The 17626-nt window shown below is 39.5% G+C and overlaps 2 protein-coding genes across 2 annotated transcripts in view; one reads left to right on the top strand and one right to left on the bottom strand.

Moving 5' to 3' along the window:
* Positions 1–2296: 2296 nt before the first annotated feature.
* On the bottom strand, positions 2297–14443 carry LOC123518410 (isoleucine--tRNA ligase, cytoplasmic-like). Its single transcript, XM_045279221.1, is given in 16 exon segments — positions 2297–3127; positions 4046–5265; positions 5800–6144; positions 6146–6182; positions 6316–6432; positions 6538–6815; positions 7226–7408; positions 8297–8396; positions 8761–9200; positions 9507–9656; positions 10189–10322; positions 10582–10770; positions 11261–11411; positions 12149–12305; positions 12577–12739; positions 14287–14443. Coding segments are annotated over 15 exon segments (3870 nt in total). The 5' UTR covers positions 12711–12739; positions 14287–14443; the 3' UTR covers positions 2297–2892.
* Positions 14444–16922: 2479 nt separating this feature from the next.
* The window catches only part of LOC123518398 (protein unc-79 homolog), a 94268-nt gene continuing 93564 nt past the window's right edge, over positions 16923–17626 (top strand). The window contains 1 exon segment of the mRNA XM_045279210.1: positions 16923–17626. This exon segment is cut by the window's right edge and continues 47 nt beyond it. The gene's annotated coding sequence lies outside the window, so the exon portion shown is untranslated.

The following is a 17626-nucleotide window of genomic DNA, read 5'->3' as shown; positions in this document are numbered from 1 at the left end:
CTCACAAGCCAGAGGGCCGGGTGTGTCTCCTTTCACGTGTAGCCCCTGTTCACCTAGCAGTGAGTAGGTACGGGATGTAAATCGAGGAGTTGTGACCTTGTTGTCCCGGTGTGTGGTGTGGTGTGTGCCTGGTCTCAGGCCTATCCCAAGATCGGAAATAATGAGCTCTGAGCTCATTCCGTAGGGTAACGTCTGGCTGTCTCGTCAGAGACTGCAGCAGATCAAACAGTGAATTACACACACACACACACAGATTTACATGTGGCACTGCATTGCTGCATTATGTCAGATATGAAAAAAACAATCATACCCACTCAGTTTTAGGCCAAGTAGCTGGAATGAACAAGTATTTCTCCAGTATTTTCAATACCCTGAGTTTAGCATTATGCCTCTGGAAGAAACCAAGTGCAAAGCTCAGAAAAGTTCACTAGTTATCAAAAACCATTAACCCAATATTCACTTTATTTTCTCACAACAAAAATGAATGGTTCCCTCTCTAGCATGGTTGCAATATGGATAACATCTTTCTCTGTTCTTACAGTCTTCCCATTATGTACAGTATTCCTCCTCTTCCCATCTCATGATAGTTTTGATTCAAATTCCTTTACCATATATTTAATTTCCATTTGAAATCTATTGTTTGGTGTTTCGTGATAAACAGTTCACCGTACCATTCAGAATACAGTATTTATTTTGTTATGGTGGGATTATTTGTCATTATTAACAGGGCCATACACTGGAGTGTGCTTTACTTCATCCACCCACCAGAGAAATGGTAAATATTTATATAATTCATGTAATTTTACTATGTTTTGACAATACTTTTTAATAAAACGAAAATAAGTCAATAAAAATATTTTTAAGTAATTTTGAAACTAACTTTCCTTTCTAGATCCAGTACTACTTGTGCATAACGTCTCTTAAATTGTGGATGTCCAGTACCACTGATTGGAGCCTGCCACAATTTTCATGTTCACTAACATGTTATTACCTATGTACATGTATTTTGTATAGTTTCAAATGTGTGTGTGTATATATATACCCACTTTCCAGGTACCAGTTTTATGAATAGCTTTATCTGAGTAGAAGCCAAGCTATCTCCAGCTGCATTCTCCTCCACAGTAACACACATGCAGTCACCATCCCTTACAAATAACCTACTAGATTCAAACTGTTGGTGCTTGTTATGTTGTCACATAAGGTCAGTGTGTGGCCACAGTAGACTGGCTATATTATGCTGAAGTACAGTATAAATATATATCACAACACTCATGAAATCCCAATCCCTACTCCTTAAACTAGGGCCAGTTTTAACCCCTTCAGTACCATGATGCATTTCCACACATTCTGGTGACTATTTGGTGATTTTATACAGCCTCAGAAACTTATGTGGGTATTGAAATAACGAAGACTCCAGCCATTAATCCTTTGACCTCCATAGATCCTTCTTAATGTCAATGAAATGGTCTAATCGTACACAAATCTCGAGGTAAAAATACGTTCCAGTACTGAAGGGGTTAAGCCTATTTGACTAATTTTGTCAAAATGGGCCACGCACCTGATGCACCCCGCCCCCCCCCAACTATCAAGTAGTAGTATATTGTTACACACTCTATAACTAGCACCTGCAACAGGCTTGTTAGTGTCTAGCCTCAAGCTCTGTTTAAATACCTAGTAGTAACTAATCAATTTACAGCATTTCTTAATGTTTTTATTGCTTTGAAGATTTATTTAACAATGCCTGTTAAAGTCACGTCATGTTAAAGAAACTTTCAAAATTAAAACTGATCAAAACATACTTAACGTCAACAATTTCAAGACTAAACAATTTGGCAATGCTATCTTTAGAAAATGGCATTGCAAAAACTGGCCTTGAAAATATTTTGAAAGACTTTGCAAATAAAAATCAGAAAATTCATTTTCTAAAAAACCTGTGTATAAGCAATATATTTATAATTGTCTAACTTATATTACAAAAACTCATAGTCTCTAAACTTTTAGTATATGAAGTATTTAATGCTTTTTGTCTAATTAAAGACAAGCATACTATACAAAATATAAACATGTGAATTCTTAATTTTGTATAATAGGAGCCTTGCCATCAATTTTCTAATTGGGCCCCACTATTCCTAGCACTGGCTCTGTCCAAGGCTTGAGATGTGGTAGCACGCATCTCACCACACAAGCAGTAGAGATCCCTTGCCATCACATACCTGACACACCCTAGGTATGTGAAATGTGTGTGCCAGGCACTATGGGTTAAATGGAACAGTATGGCATATATCAATAGAACATGAAAAGGAGCAATATTATATTTTTCAATTATTCCCAGAAAGAACAGTGGGTATGGTAAATTACAAATAAACAGTATTCAACAGATAGAAAAACTATTCAAATATTAATACACCTAATAACAAAATTTTACATAGCTCTATGTTTCTAGACCTGCTTTCTCTGAGAAAAAAAGGCAATCTGCTTGCTGCAAACTGTTACAGCAAACCTTTCCATCTTACCATAATACACTATAGTTCATCCCAATCTGACAGGAAGCAATTTTGGCTAATATCTGCATATGATGCTCACCTAAATAATCAATATTTCCCATCCTGCTCCATGTCATTGTTCCCTGACATTGTGTCACCTATGTAACTTCATTACTCTGCAACATTAACACACTGTAGTAAAGGCTTGTGTTCCCTTCAAATCTCTTGTGTACTAAGTTTGGACAATTTTCTTGACAACTCTTTTATCTACAAATCTAATATCATGCCCATGTCACAGCTTCATCTAATACTAAATTATTGGCTTGGAGCTTGAAACCCATTTAATTCATTTGGATCCCACATTCAGTCTAATGCTTTTCTTATCAACTCCCTCTAACCTTTTTTAAAATCAGACATAAACAGTACTGCCACTCAACCTGGCCAGTGCGTCAAGGCTAAGTGCTGATTTCTTGGCCTTATCAGCAAAGAGGGAAGGTGGAGCAGTGTTGGAATGAAGATTAAAGATCTTCTGGAGGAGAGCAGTGAGGGCATGCTGGGACACAAGCCCACCACCACATGGATTCTCCAGCAACACACATCCCCGCAGCCCATTGCTACTGCCTCCACATTCCACATTGATGTACCTGGGGATGAGGAAACAGTCTACAATGAAGCTAACACAGGAAAAAGGAATGATTATTGACAAATCTGAATAAATTTTCTTCCCACAACAGCATAATCACCAATGTAACAATGCAAGAATCAAGAATGGATAATGGTCCTAATGTAATGGACAACCCTAAAGATACTTAAGTTTTCACATAGTTGAGAATGAATAAGCAAGAGAAGTCGGGAGAGGGAAGGAATAAAGTCTTCGTGAAGTCACTTGGAATATGTGGGGAAAAAAAAAAAAAAAAAAAAAAATTGTATGAGGTTGTAGTAAAATCAACAGCACTAGAACATGGAATATAAAAGCAAAAGATAAATAGGTATGTAGTGTTATCAAAAGTACTGGAATATAGAAGCTGAGAGCAGAGAGGAGATTGAATATATGGAATGACAATGATGTGCTTGGAAAACTTTATATTGGCAGAAAGAGAAATAAGTATAGAGAAAACTGAAAAATAAAATAAGGACTAAATGAGCAAAGATGATGGTCTAAACTGTTGAGATGAAAGAGGAATGAGCAGCAATGAAAATACTGGATCAAACGTGGAGTTGCATGAAGGGAAAGACCATGAACAGGTAGCTGAGCTGACAATGAGAAGAAATTGTTAGGATGGAATTGTGGAGCAAGAAATTACCTGTTTGGTTTAGAAGATCAGGAATGAATAATTATTACGGTAAATGAAAATCTGAGAGGGAAGTTAGCAAAATACACAAATATGAGGTAAGTGACTAAATATCTAAAGATTATAACAGAAACGATATGGTAGCAAAGAACATCTGTGATTTCAAGACAAATATAGATAAAAGGAGGTAAAGCAGCAAATTATTATGCACATATATCAGAGTCCTTACAGTAAAGCTGCATTAATACACACATTCATTTATAAACACACCTGCTATAAGGCTTAAGGGCAGAAGTTGCAGCAGGCACCTTTTCTCGCCCATAAGTGATGACCAGTGTTTTCCCCGCCACTGTAGTAGCTGGGGCATTGGGAGAGAGAGGTTGCCGCTCCACAAAGAGGCGAGCCTGTCCAGCTGGGAAGCCAAACACAGAACGAGCTTCCTCTAACAGCTGAGCAGTTGAGGTGACAACTGGATGACCAACAGGATTCTCCAACAGTAAAGTGGCACTGCAGCTGGCAGTACCATGACGAGGAGTGCCATCCAGCACCACATTAACCCAAGGACAAACTGGCCCACCCTTCACCACAGCTGCAGTGGTGGGTGCTGCTGTCACAGGTGTCATCCCTGAGTCCAATGTAGCTCCACTTTTACTTCCTTGGAAGCCACGAGTGATGGTCAGATTGAGCATGCTCTCCTTGACGGGACAATCATCCTGAATAACAACCTCACCCATCCCAGCCTCAAACTTTCCAAGTCTGCAAGGTGTACGAGAGGTTGTCTCAATGAATTGCTTGTGAGAGTCCACTATAAGAGCTAACTGAGACTTTGGGTCATCCACAGCAAGCCACACAGTCACCTCATCAGTGGGCACCAGGCGGGCCTTCTTGCGGAGGCGTTGGATACGATTGACCACCTCCCTGGCCAGACCCTCAGCTAACAACTCTTCTGATGGTGTGGTATCTAGCAGCACCAGGGCACTCTGGTCAGCATGGGCCTCATAGTGTCCCCCCTTGCCTGTAAATCCATACTTGACCACTACATCATCAGGCAGCAGTGTATGGCCGAGCACATCCAGGCTGCCACGCTCCAACATTCCCTGCACCTCTGCATCAGACAACCCACACACCACTCGCTGCACTGCCTTCACATCCCCCTTCAGACGTGCCCCAAGGCTGCGGAAGTTAATGTCTGCAGTGAGGGTGACGCCATAGCGAGAGCGATCGGTGGAGGTGGTGAGACAGCGAACGTTGAGCTCTTCTTTGATGTAGTCTTCAAGGCTTAGCAAGGAATGCAGAGCACTCTCTCCTCCCTGCACCACAACCACCACCTCCTGCAGTGGATACTTGAGAGGCAAATTGTGGCGGTCGCGAAGGTAGCGCCCAAGCTCCACCACACTTTGTAGAAGAGTGACACTTGCTTCTGTTGCAGGACTTATCAGTGCCTCAATTGGCTGAGGCACACTCAGGTAGTGCACTGATCCTGTATCACCCTGAGGAAGACAAGCAACACTGGCCTTAATACATCTGCCAGTCAACATCAAATACACTGAACTCCTCACTCAACAGTTGTGCATATAAGCTGCAAGTTTATGGGTAGCATTACCAGTATAGTAGTACTTATAGCATTACCAGTATAGTCATTTGTTAATTTGTTAATTCAATGGAAAAAATATCACCTAAATTCTTTATATATTTTCATCTAAGTAGTTATACCATTAGGTGTTCAATACTTACAAGATGCAAAACTTGAAATGGAAATAATTAACAATCAAGCACAGGAGTAACAAAAGAAAGCAAAGGCTCATTGCTTTCACGAATAGCCACAAGTCTAACCTGTACAACAGTAAGCTGCTGTATTACAAGTATTGTAGTTCTTAAAGTACAAAGTAAAGGTCTGCATGTTATACATGATATGTAAGAAACCTGTCTTTCTAAATAATTATATGATAAGAACTTATTTCCCTTTCTTCCCATTCTTGATTATCTTGATTAATTGCCTTGTACTATTTTCTCTCCCAACTCACCTGTCCAAAGGCTCCAGGCTCCACTACATTCTTTATATTCTGGTACATGGTCTCTGTGATGAAGGGTGTAAAAGGTGCCATCACTCTGATCATGGACAGCAGCACAGCACACAGAGTCTCCAGTGCACGCAGACAGTCTTCCCTCCCACCATCACCCTTCAGCCGCCGCCGGTTGAACCTCACATACCAGTTGGTGAGATTGTCAACAAATTTGACAAGACGCGGCGTGACGTTATAGAGGCGGTAAGCATTCATTTCCCGATGCACCGCTGCAAGGAGTGACTGGGTGAAAGAGAGGATCCATCGATCCATCACATTGGTTGACCGGCCCACTGATGCTTCTCCTTTGAACCAAGAAGCTTTCTCCCTCCTCCTTCTCATACCTAAGTGAAAATGTAGAGAAAGATATCAGTGTGAGCAAGGGTTTCACATCACCTGTATCAAATGCAGATTCTGAGACAGCACCACAAAAGTTTCCTACATTCTAAGAATACAAATAGGTAGGCACAATATTACCTCTCCACCTGCTGCACAAAGAAGCGGTAGGCATTCAGCCACGGGACAAACACCTCCTTCAACAGTCCAAAGACTTCACTCTTCTTGAAGCGTAGATTGTCCCCACGAACAGCAGGACTGAGAAAAGAGATTCAGTCAGTGTTTTCCCTTTATAGCTTCTCTCACTACTCTTATTCTATCTTTCTCCACTTACTCTCACCATCACCTTGTCAATCACCTCACCTGTTGGTAAGATACAGACGCAGCGCATCAGCACCATATTCTTGTACAATTTCCATGGGGTCAGGGTAATTCTTCTTGCGCTTGCTCATCTTCTGTCCATCCTCAGCCAGTACCAGCCCATTGGCTATGAGGTTTTTAAAGGGTGGTTTACCAAACAGTGCTGTGGAAAGCACCAGCAGTGTGTAAAACCAACCTCTTGTCTGATCAATACCTTCAGCTATGAAGTCTGCAGGGAAGCAGTCTTCAAACTCACGTCGGCGCTCAAAGGGATAATGAACCTGGAGAAGTGAGAAAATATAGTGAGTAATCTTTCTATCATAATGATTCTGGTTTGTCCAATAAAGCAACCAAACCTGTACATACTCGTACATAGCACGTATGATGACAGCAGAAATAAATGAGCTATGCAGTATATAGAGCAGATGCTCATACCAATTACTAAATGTTATGATAGATTTAAATCAAAGATTGATAAATTGCAAAGACCAAAATTCCAAGAATAAACTAACAAGTAAACAAATTCACATGTTAAAGATAAATGTCCAAAGTTCTAATTCAAATAAGGAAAAGGAAAAATGTATTTATACTGAAAACAACTTTGCATTATGGAAAATTCTAATCCAAAGATCACTTATCTTAAATTACAGTGTGTGTGTGTGTGTGTGTGTGTGTATGTGTGTGTCCTCACCTGTGCATAAGGCATAGAACCAGATTCAAACCAGCAATCAAACACTTCAGGGACACGTTTGAGAGGAGGCTGTCCAGGACGAGCCGAGGGGATAGTGAGGTGGTCAATGTTATCCCGGTGCAGGTCAGTCACCTTCTGTCCCGTTAGTCTCTCCAGCTCCTCCACACTGCTCACACATACCACCTGTGTACAGAATCCAAAATATAAAATATATCTTATTTGACATCAGTAACAATTTTCTTTCATATTAACCACTAGTCCTGTAGATTACATTATGTTTTTCAAGAAATCAAACAGAAAACACGAATCAGGTAATGGGATAGAAAATAAAGGCCCATTCACACATACCAGTGCTGTGTCAGTGAAATCTGTGATGTTTCAGTGATGTCTGTTCACACACCTCTGTGCTGCCAGAGACCAGTGATTTCCAAGATGGCAAAATTTTCAGACATCTAATTGGCAGTGATTGCCATAATTTCTTAAGAAAAGGAAGAGGATGAGCAAAAGCTGAAGAAATGAAAGTGGCTGCACAAGATATGGAAGAAAAGAGGATGTATTTTCTATTTACCTATCTAGTTCATTGATGATGCACAAAGCTTATCCAAATGTTTGAGATTGCTGTTCATATACTTAGGCTGTGACAAAGCATGCAGAGCAGGATGATTCTGAACCAGTATAATAAACAATTCATCATGCATTCTTGTTGACAAACTCACAGTACTCGTCCAGCGCTGTGAAACACTGAAGGATATTGGTGGCAATGATAGCCTTTTCATGGAATGGAAACAAAACTGACACGGAGAATCAAAACATGGCACTGCACCAGACATGTGAATGCATCAGCCAAGCTCAATGCAACAATAATTTTTTTACTGAAGTTGAAGTTGCAAGCAACACAGAACTGATACCACTACAGCACTGACATGTATGAATGGGCCTTAAACGAAAAAATAATTAATCAATTAATCAAAAAATAAAATAAATAAATAAATAAAACATCAGAAAAAACACTTAAAAACAAATAAGGATGTTAGAGCAATTGAATGTAGGCTATCTGATACCTTTCCCTACCTCAGAGAAGTCTTCTGAGGTCCATAAAGGAATCGGGGTGCCCCAATACCTCTTACGGCTCACAGCCCAGTCACGTGCCTCCCTCAGCCAGTTTGCAAATCTGCAAGGAAAATTCACTCCTTTACATTATAACACATACAAAATGAGCATGCATGAATAACACACACACACACACACACACACAAGGAATTATGAAGATATGCAGAATGATTTATCAAGATATAAGGAGTAGCAGATAAAAAAATCAATACTACTCACCTACACTGCTAATTAATAAGTGTATCTACTTTACATCTGGTATCAAGTGTTTTTTCATCATGATTAATTGGATAATAGACTCTATCAACTATCTTTCTTGCATATCTACCTATTACACTAAATTCTTTACATGTTGAAAAATGATCTGCACATTTTCCCCTCACTGTTTGTGTTCACTGTTACTACAACTAAGCACTTCTCAGCACCTTTTTTCCTTGACAAAGCCAGGAACCCAGTACGTCTTCTCATTGGCCTCCAGCAGCTTATCCTGCATTTGCTCCACCCTGATGAACCAAGATGGCACTGCACGATATATGAGCGGCGTGTCTGACCGCCAGCAGAATGGGTAGCTATGGTAAACTGTTTCGGCTACCACTATCCGGCCACGCGTCTGCAACTCTTTCAAGATGGCCGGGTCTGCTTCCTTCACATGCTTCCCCTGGAAATCTCTGACAGCAGGAGTGAACCGTCCAGCGTCATCCACGGGACAGATGGGCTCCTCATCATCACGGTCAATGATGCCATAGCCAAGGCAGACTCGGAAATCGTCTTCACCAAAGTACGGTGCCTGGTGTACCACACCCGTGCCTGACTCACTGCTCACGTAGCCATCGCACAGGACCCGGAATGCACCCCGTGAACCCCTCTGGGGGAGGAGCAACACAGGGGTTATACCACACAAAGTATCTTTGTGGAGAGAGAGAGAGAGAGAGAGAGAGAGAGAGAGAGAGAGAGAGAGAGAGAGAGAGAGAGAGAGAGAGAGAGAGAGCTGTTATGATTAGTTGTGGCAAGTCTCAAAATTAATTTACTACACCAGCAAGGGTTCTGAAACAAGGGAGCCAATGAATATGTGGTTTATCTGTAACTGAAACCTTTGTAATATTATCATGCAAACATCTACACATAAATATAAGGTTAAATGAGATGAAGATAAAAATCTTTGGAAACTCACATGCTGGAAGTAGTCAAAGAGTGGCTGATAGCGCATTCCTTCCAGCTCCCGACCCTTGAACTTTTCCAGCACTTCATACTGTCCTTCACTCTTGAAGACCTGGCAGAGTCGTGCCTCCATCATAATGTAGATGCCTGGCCGTTCCTCAGTCTGGTCAGAGATGAAGAAAGTTAAAGAAAAGTGATGCAATTAAAATGCCTTTATATTTTAGTAGTTTAGGTAAAGAAAGGTAGAGACTAAGAAACATCCTACTAGAGATCTCTATTTCTTTTTCAAACCTTTTCCATTCACTCAATATCTAATTTTACTCATATTTTCTGTTTGCTATCAATGTGTTTTTTCTGCTTTGGAGTTGTATTATATGTCAGGGAAGTGTCGAAATGTAGGCAATTCTTCAAGATTTGTCTGGCTTGACAAATTACTGGAATCTATGGAATTCCTGGAATTGCATATTATTGAAAATGCCCACAGCATTCTCACCTTACATACCCAACTAACTTTGGTTAATTTCTGTCTCAAATTAATCTGTTTGCTTTTACACCCCTACATCTTTAGTGGTCTTTGACTTTCAGAACACTCCATAATGAAAAGATGCATCAATCAATAATCTAACTATCTTAGTAAATAAAGTTTCTTCTAATGCTTTTTTTATCCATCACTCTACTAGCCAAATCCCACTCACCTTTCCTTGGACCTTTACATAGTCTAGTTCAGGATTGACACAAAGTGCCAGGTTGGAGGGCAGTGTCCAGGGAGTGGTGGTCCAGGCCACTAAGGCCACCCCTTCTTGCCCCACCACAGGGAAACTGGCCACCACTGAACAAAGAGAAGGTGATTAGAAATTGTCAGGTTCAAAGGAAATTGTCTGTAAAACTTCAGCTATAGTATTTTTATAAGGCTACTAACTCTTATGTGCCTTTTTAACTTTCCATTGCTACAGCCCGTCATTGAGCATTAGCATTATTGTCAAGAGCATTTCTCTCTTAACTTTATTTCTGTCCAAAGAAAATTAAGTGAAGAACCAGTTAAAAAAAAAAAAAAATCTTGGATGGTATCAAGCCAAGGAAGTTCCTACCAGAGGGGTCCTGGGTGTCCTTGTAGTTTTGTCCAGCCTCAAAATTGGAGAGCGGGGTAGAGCAAGCAGTGGAGAAAGGCATCACCTTGAAGCCACGGTACACCAAACCTTTCTGGTACAACTGTGCAAACACCCACCACACACTCTCCATGAACCATGGGTACAGCGTCTTGTAGTCATTACGAAAATCTGCCGAGAAGGCCATGATGGAAGAGGTGAGCTAAAGATATTAACACAATAGGCAAAGGCACAGCTACAAATCATTATGAGAAAGAGAAGACTACAAAAGTAATGTACTATGCAGTAGGTTTGCCAATATGAAGACTGGAATGATCACTGGAGAGAGAGAGAGAGAGAAAAAAAAAAAAAAAACTCTTGGACATAAGCTCATAGGAAAAGTAAAAGCACTACATCTGTTAAAAAGAGTATATATGGAGGTGTTCATATGAAAGAAAACACACACACACACACACACATATATATATATATATATATATATATATATATATATATATAGATAGAGAGAGAGAGAGAGAGAGAGAGAGAGAGAGAGAGAGAGAGAGAGAGAGAGAGAAGCCATATATCTCATAAAAAAAAATTAATTCAAAATCAAAACGAAGTCATAAGAAACACACTGGATAAAACTCCCTCATCATTGCCACCAAACAATGAGACGTACCAATCCAGCGACCAAGGCGGGTGATGACCTGCTCCCACTCACTAGCGTAGCGACTCACAATGCCCCGACACAGCTCATTGTATTGCTTGATGCCCATTGCTGCCACGTCCTCAGGACCTGTGATGCCGTGAGTCTTGTCTATCTCATACTCCTGGTGGGGGGAAGGGAAGAGCAGGTGAGCAAACAAAACAGTAAAGTAAGTGTTAGTCTACCTGCATGGAATAACAATTAACATGATTTAGCAGAAGCTTGCATTCTCCTCCCTTCAAATCTATCTTTGTTCAACCTAGTCTAAAAGCTTGAGTCTAATGCATCTCTACCAGCAATACTTTTACAGTAAGTGACAGTCCTGTTTAAAAAGATGAATTTCTTTACAGCATATGACTACCTAGATCTTTTTTTTACATCATACTAATTCTACTTTTCATTGGTCTAAAAAACAAACTCTCACTCATTCTAATAAAAATATTAATTCTAATATCATGAAATTTTCTCCTTTCACTGAAAGAAAGAGCCATTACTAACATAAGCTTTTCCAAGTATCTCACAATATAGCACACCATTTCTCATAAACCTGATAGTATTTGTTTTATAATCAGTGTTTGGCACATTTTAGCATATCTACATGTTTGTTATTCAAATAAGTAATGACTGCATATTCCAGTCTTAACTGTAGCATCAGTAATGTTTATTCTGCTGACAAGTCCTCAAATATTATTAAGTCAACACACACTGTTATACTAGACACCCATCTATGTTTTATGAATTCACGTTTCTAAGACAATTTACTTCTGGACACTCAACTTCAAGTTACAGAGTATGCATTTGTGTGTATATTTCCAAGCCACCTGTCTTTATCTCTCCATTGGTACTCCCAGCCCCCCTTACCACAGGAAGGCCATGGGTGTCCCAGCCAAAGCGTCTCTCCACATGGTAACCATTTTGGTGTGCCCACCGTGTCACCACATCCTTGATGGTGCCTGCCAGAATGTGCCCATAGTGTGGCAACCCCGTGGCAAAGGGTGGGCCGTCATAGAAGGTGAACCTGAGGTACAGAATTAGTTAAGACTGGTAAGATACATATCTCACTACTGCAGAATTCTCATTTAAAAGACTTACAAAGGATAAGAAATACTGGCTTTGGATGAAGCTGAATACAAAACACTTGTGCATTCCTCTTTGCCAACTCTTTACAAATGGTATTGAATTGAAACATCCTCTTGTTTTCTGCTTCCTATTTCTATGCTCTCAATTTCACACCTATTCACTAGTATTCCTACTCAAAGACTCAACAAAACTAGTCTCCAAATAATTACCTTGGCCGGTCTTTGCTCTGCTTCAGGCTGGAATGAAATGCATCAAGTTTATTCCACAATTCCAGCACCTTCTCCTCTTCATTACTGAAGGTTTTCTGGTCCACCTCTGGCACTGACTGCAGGCGTTCACCCATCCTGCTTGTTGCCAGTGATGCTGCTATTTCTTCTTGCAGATGGGAATGAAATCTAGATGAGTACTATTTCACTATAAAAGCATGTTCTACTAAGCTATAATCATCCTGACATTGCATTCTTATTGATAGAGTTATTCACTCTGTAGGGAAGGAAAGTCAAGGCTACACAACTTCCACTTCAGCCAAATTGCTAAAAAGATTCCTTCCCTTCCCAAGACAAATCCTCAAGAAAAATCATCTCAACTTCTTCAAGGCCTGCAGTATTGACAAATTATTCTTGTCCCTACCCTTCCTGTGTTTCTCTTGCACTAAGAATGGCATGTTAGAAGGGAGTCCTGTGTGCTTAGTGATCCTCCCAGGCTTTACTTTAACAGTCTTATCCGATTAATTGATAAGCACCCTTCCTTAGCTTTTTTTTTTAATTTACCAGGAGCTTTATAACAAAGGTAACTTGTATAAGTAATATGAAGAACAGTCTACATCCTCTCCTTTAATTAGATGATGGCAAAAGACCTGTGTTGTGAATATCTTGCCTTGCTTATCTATGCCAATTTATTGCCAAGATCACCTCATATTATTATCATTTTTTTTTTTTCCTTCACCAAGTATCCAGATGATGATGTGTATTGTATGATGTTCTGCAACCTTAATTCCCCCTTACATGTATATATAAACTCAATAGAAGAGATTCAGGTTAATTTAATAGGATCCCAGATTTTTTTTTTTTTCCATTTTATAGTTAAATAAAAAAAAACATACCTATATGAAAAAATAAATAAATGAAATAAATAAATAAATACAAATAAATAAATAAGTAAATAATAAATAAATAAATATATAAATATATATATATATATATATATATATATATATATATATATATATATATATATATATATATACAACCTGACACTATATGGCAGGGGCTCTCAATCTTTTTAATCATATGTACCCCTTGAAGTCTTTCAGTACTGGTCATATGATTCTTACCATGAAGAGGGTTTTGTCCCTTATCAGTATCACTTGCATCCTCCATCCAGAAATGCAAGGAAAAGAACTGACAAACATTTTAGTTATGGATGGTTAACCAGAATGCAAAAGTAACTTCACAATTCAAAAAGCTACATATACTAAAAAAAAAAAAAACAAATAAATAAATAAATAATATAATTTGGTCTATGCTTAAATTATGTCAGGGAGGGGGAGCTGAAACTCCTGAGTTGAGAACCCCTGCCATACGGGTTGACAGCAGCCAGCTGGCAGTACAACACCGCGGCACACCACATGCCTCCACTCCGGCGCAGAGGCACTGGCACAGGAGGGAGGTCCCGCTGCAGCAACTCACGGCATCATCAGCACCAACACATAAGCACATCTTAATACTACTGACTTGATGGACTTCACATTGAGCTCCACACCGGTACCTTAAGGGCTAACACAGGTCAGCTTTTAATGCTGCACTCCCTCTAGTCAACATTCCACCCGAGAACATATGAATTGGTCTTATGACTAACTGGTTGCACGCTATCTGTACTAACACAACCAAGAAGGGTGTAAATAATGGTAATACGCTCACCTGTGTGCCTCACGCGGCTCCTCGCCCTAGGCCTGTTGTGATGGCTGGCCTCGTCTTGCCCCCCGTACTGTTCCCAGTCCAGCTTTTACGGCTAACAAACTTATCTCAACGTGTTCTGATACGTGTAATATTTACACGCTTATCTATTCTCACACGTGTTCTACGACGATACTTTCTAACATCTATACACAGCTAAGTATGCCATTGATCCTTTACTACATATCATTGCATCAGCCAAATATAGACAAGAATGTAACGTCAAAGATGTTGATTGACTCCAGACCGCATTGCATATTATTGCATCAGATGTTGACTGACTCCAGACCGCATTGATTTAATTGGTAGATAAGGAGAAGCAAAGGTAGACATCGTGACATAGGCTAAGAATATTAGTTAAAGAATAAGAATATTAGTTAAACATTGTGGTTTTGGCTCCTCCTCTTCTTTCTCCTTTTTTCCTTTCTTCTTCGTCTCGCTCTTTTGTTTCCTCCTTTCCCTTTCTTTTTATTGCTTCGATCTATACACCAGAGCCTAAAAATACGTAACACCACTTAGAAAACATTAGATATTATGCAAAATATAGATGAAGTGGGGTGTTAGAAGAGAGACGCCCGCCCGGAGGTACAATGAGTCACCATCTTGACTATGACGTCATCAGGGTGAGCGGGAACAGCGGTAACTCGGCTAAATTACGTAAATAATTTATAAAATTGCCTATAAATAAAACAAAGCCATGGCAGAATGCTTGATATTCTATGATGGTACAGTGGAACCATGCGTGCTTTGAGATCCGAGGGGTCTCCAAGCGCACGGGTTCGAATCCTGTCCACGGTCCGAGTGCAGGTTGGGCTTCCTCACTCGGGGCAACGGTTTCTTAGCGGGTGGGCTTTGAGATAGGGGGTACCCAAAAAGTATCCCCTTTAGCCCATAAATTCCCGTGAAAACCCTGCATGGTATAAAAAAAAAAAAACTAAAATCCAATCCATCAAAACATCTCCAGGGTAACAAGTTTCAAAGAAATGTCTAGATTAAGTATAATAAAAGTATAAAAATTTTCACTTATATATCTACTAGAACATCCATCTATTTCGACTTCATGCATATTTGAAAAATATTAGATGATATAAACTATCTTCAGGCATCCAATACTTATCTGAAACCAGAAATGAGCACATGAACAAATGTTTATATAAGAAAAGGCCGTTAAAATCTACTTTCACTAAAAATTCTTGTAAATTCTAGTCAATTTTACTTGGCGATCATTATAACACATTCTACAGAGTCTAGGTTATCTTTAAAGGCATTCTGGAACAAGTCAGATTGCAAACCAAAACATAAACAAACAAAAGAAGAAATATATATGATTTAATTTTAACATAACTAAATACCATTGCAAGGTCCACATATTTGACGCAAAGGTTGATTTCACACTTAAAAAAGCATATGCGATTCTTTGATACCATAAAGCTTGAAACAAAATAGTCCTAAACAGCAAATCGTAAATTTTGACGGTTAAGTGCCTCATATTTGCGTTATAAAGCACCATTAAACGCCACGTTTTTACCAAACAGAGAGACGAAAACACTTTAAAGGCAACAAAATATTTATAGAAATCATAAAAAAAAAAAAAATCATGGGAGTGTAATATTACCGTTAGGATCATATGAAACAAGTATTGGAACCGAGCACAGGCTTGAGCAAGTTGTTAGTAAGCCCCCAAGGGACTCGAAGGTGGGAAGGGGTGGCAACATCAATGAAACAGTCAGGCACCATGTTGCCTTTACTGTCTCACCACACTAAAATCAAGCTAGGGAATATTTGACCACGGAATATGAAATGCTAAACTAATGTCTCCATTGTGACACATGTTTGACTTACATTAAGTGAAATAGGGATAATATTGATGACTTGCCTCTATATAATGTTTGTTTACGGTCGCCTTTCCAATATCTTAGTAATTTCGAACTGTTTTCAATCTCATATGTAAAGAAAAACGTAAAAAAAGTTATGACCTTAAAATTACCTGAAATAAATAAACGTAGGGCACTATGGAAAGCTGTGGTGTAGATTGCTCTCTCCCTGTGGTCGTGATATCCACCTGTTTTTTTTTTTTTTTTTTTTTTTTGGCGGGGGGGAGGCGAGGGGATAGAATATTTTTTGTGAAAAATGAGAAATGTTAAATGGTCATTAAGACATATTTTTCTTCTCCACGTCGTGTCTATCTATGGTTATTTGGTGAAGCAGTAAATATTTAATTGCATTTCCCGCGAGAGAGAGAGAGAGAGAGAGAGAGAGAGAGAGAGAGAGAGAGAGAGAGAGAGAGAGAGAATGATAATTCTTTCATTCTCTATTTTTATCACTTATATTTTTCATATTTATATATATATATATATATATATATATATATATATATATATATATATATATATATATATATATATATATATATATATATATATACACACACACACACACACACACACACACATATATATATATATATATATATATATATATATATATATATATATATATATATATATATATATATATATATATATATGTGTGTGTGTGTGTGTGTGTGTGTGTGTGTTGACAATATACCAGGGTGAATACACTCTACTTTTTAATAGATCAGGGTGAAAATACTCTACTTTGTGAATAGATGTCTCGCTATACACTCATACAATTCTCAACACAAATGTATTTCATGCAAGGTGTGTATATGGTCATTCCAATCTTATTTTAAATCTCTTGCGACATTCCTGACGGCTGACACTCATTTTGACACCGCTATGTGTCAGGGAATAGTGCCTCAGACCACTTCTATCTTTAAGTTTTACCATACAGCTGACACTCAATCCTGTGACAGTTGCTGCCAGCCTCCTGATAACTACCTGTCAGGCTGCCACCACACCTACGCTCTCCCTACTGAAGGCAGACGGTCACGCCAGACTTGTTGCTGCTGCATGGCGCTCATGGTGGTGCCTGGTCATGCACACGCCAAGGCCCGTCTTCCGGGGATGGGGAGCCCCGTGAGCTGGCCGTGGCCTGAGTGGTGGGTGGCAGGCTGGGCAGCGGCCTGCTGCCGCTCGAACTCTCATTTCATGTCTTGTCATCACCATTCTTCAGTACTTTTTTGGTATGCCTTCCAATTTATCCCTTCATCCCCTAGTTATTCTCCTGAAGCTGATGAATTCTGAAAGCTCAACATTTTCGCATGTTCTACATGCGAAATAACTGTTCCCTCGTAATACGCAGGCTCAGGCCAACTCGGCAGTATTTTCACAGCTCAAGAGTTTCCCACGAGAGCGGCTGGCGGTGACTGGCTGCCAGGATG

This window comes from Portunus trituberculatus, chromosome 43 (assembly GCF_017591435.1).
Source record: "Portunus trituberculatus isolate SZX2019 chromosome 43, ASM1759143v1, whole genome shotgun sequence".
Lineage (NCBI taxonomy): Eukaryota > Metazoa > Arthropoda > Malacostraca > Decapoda > Portunidae > Portunus > Portunus trituberculatus.
The sequence above is the reverse complement of the archived record's forward strand: the minus strand, read 5'-3'. Positions and strand labels throughout refer to the sequence as shown.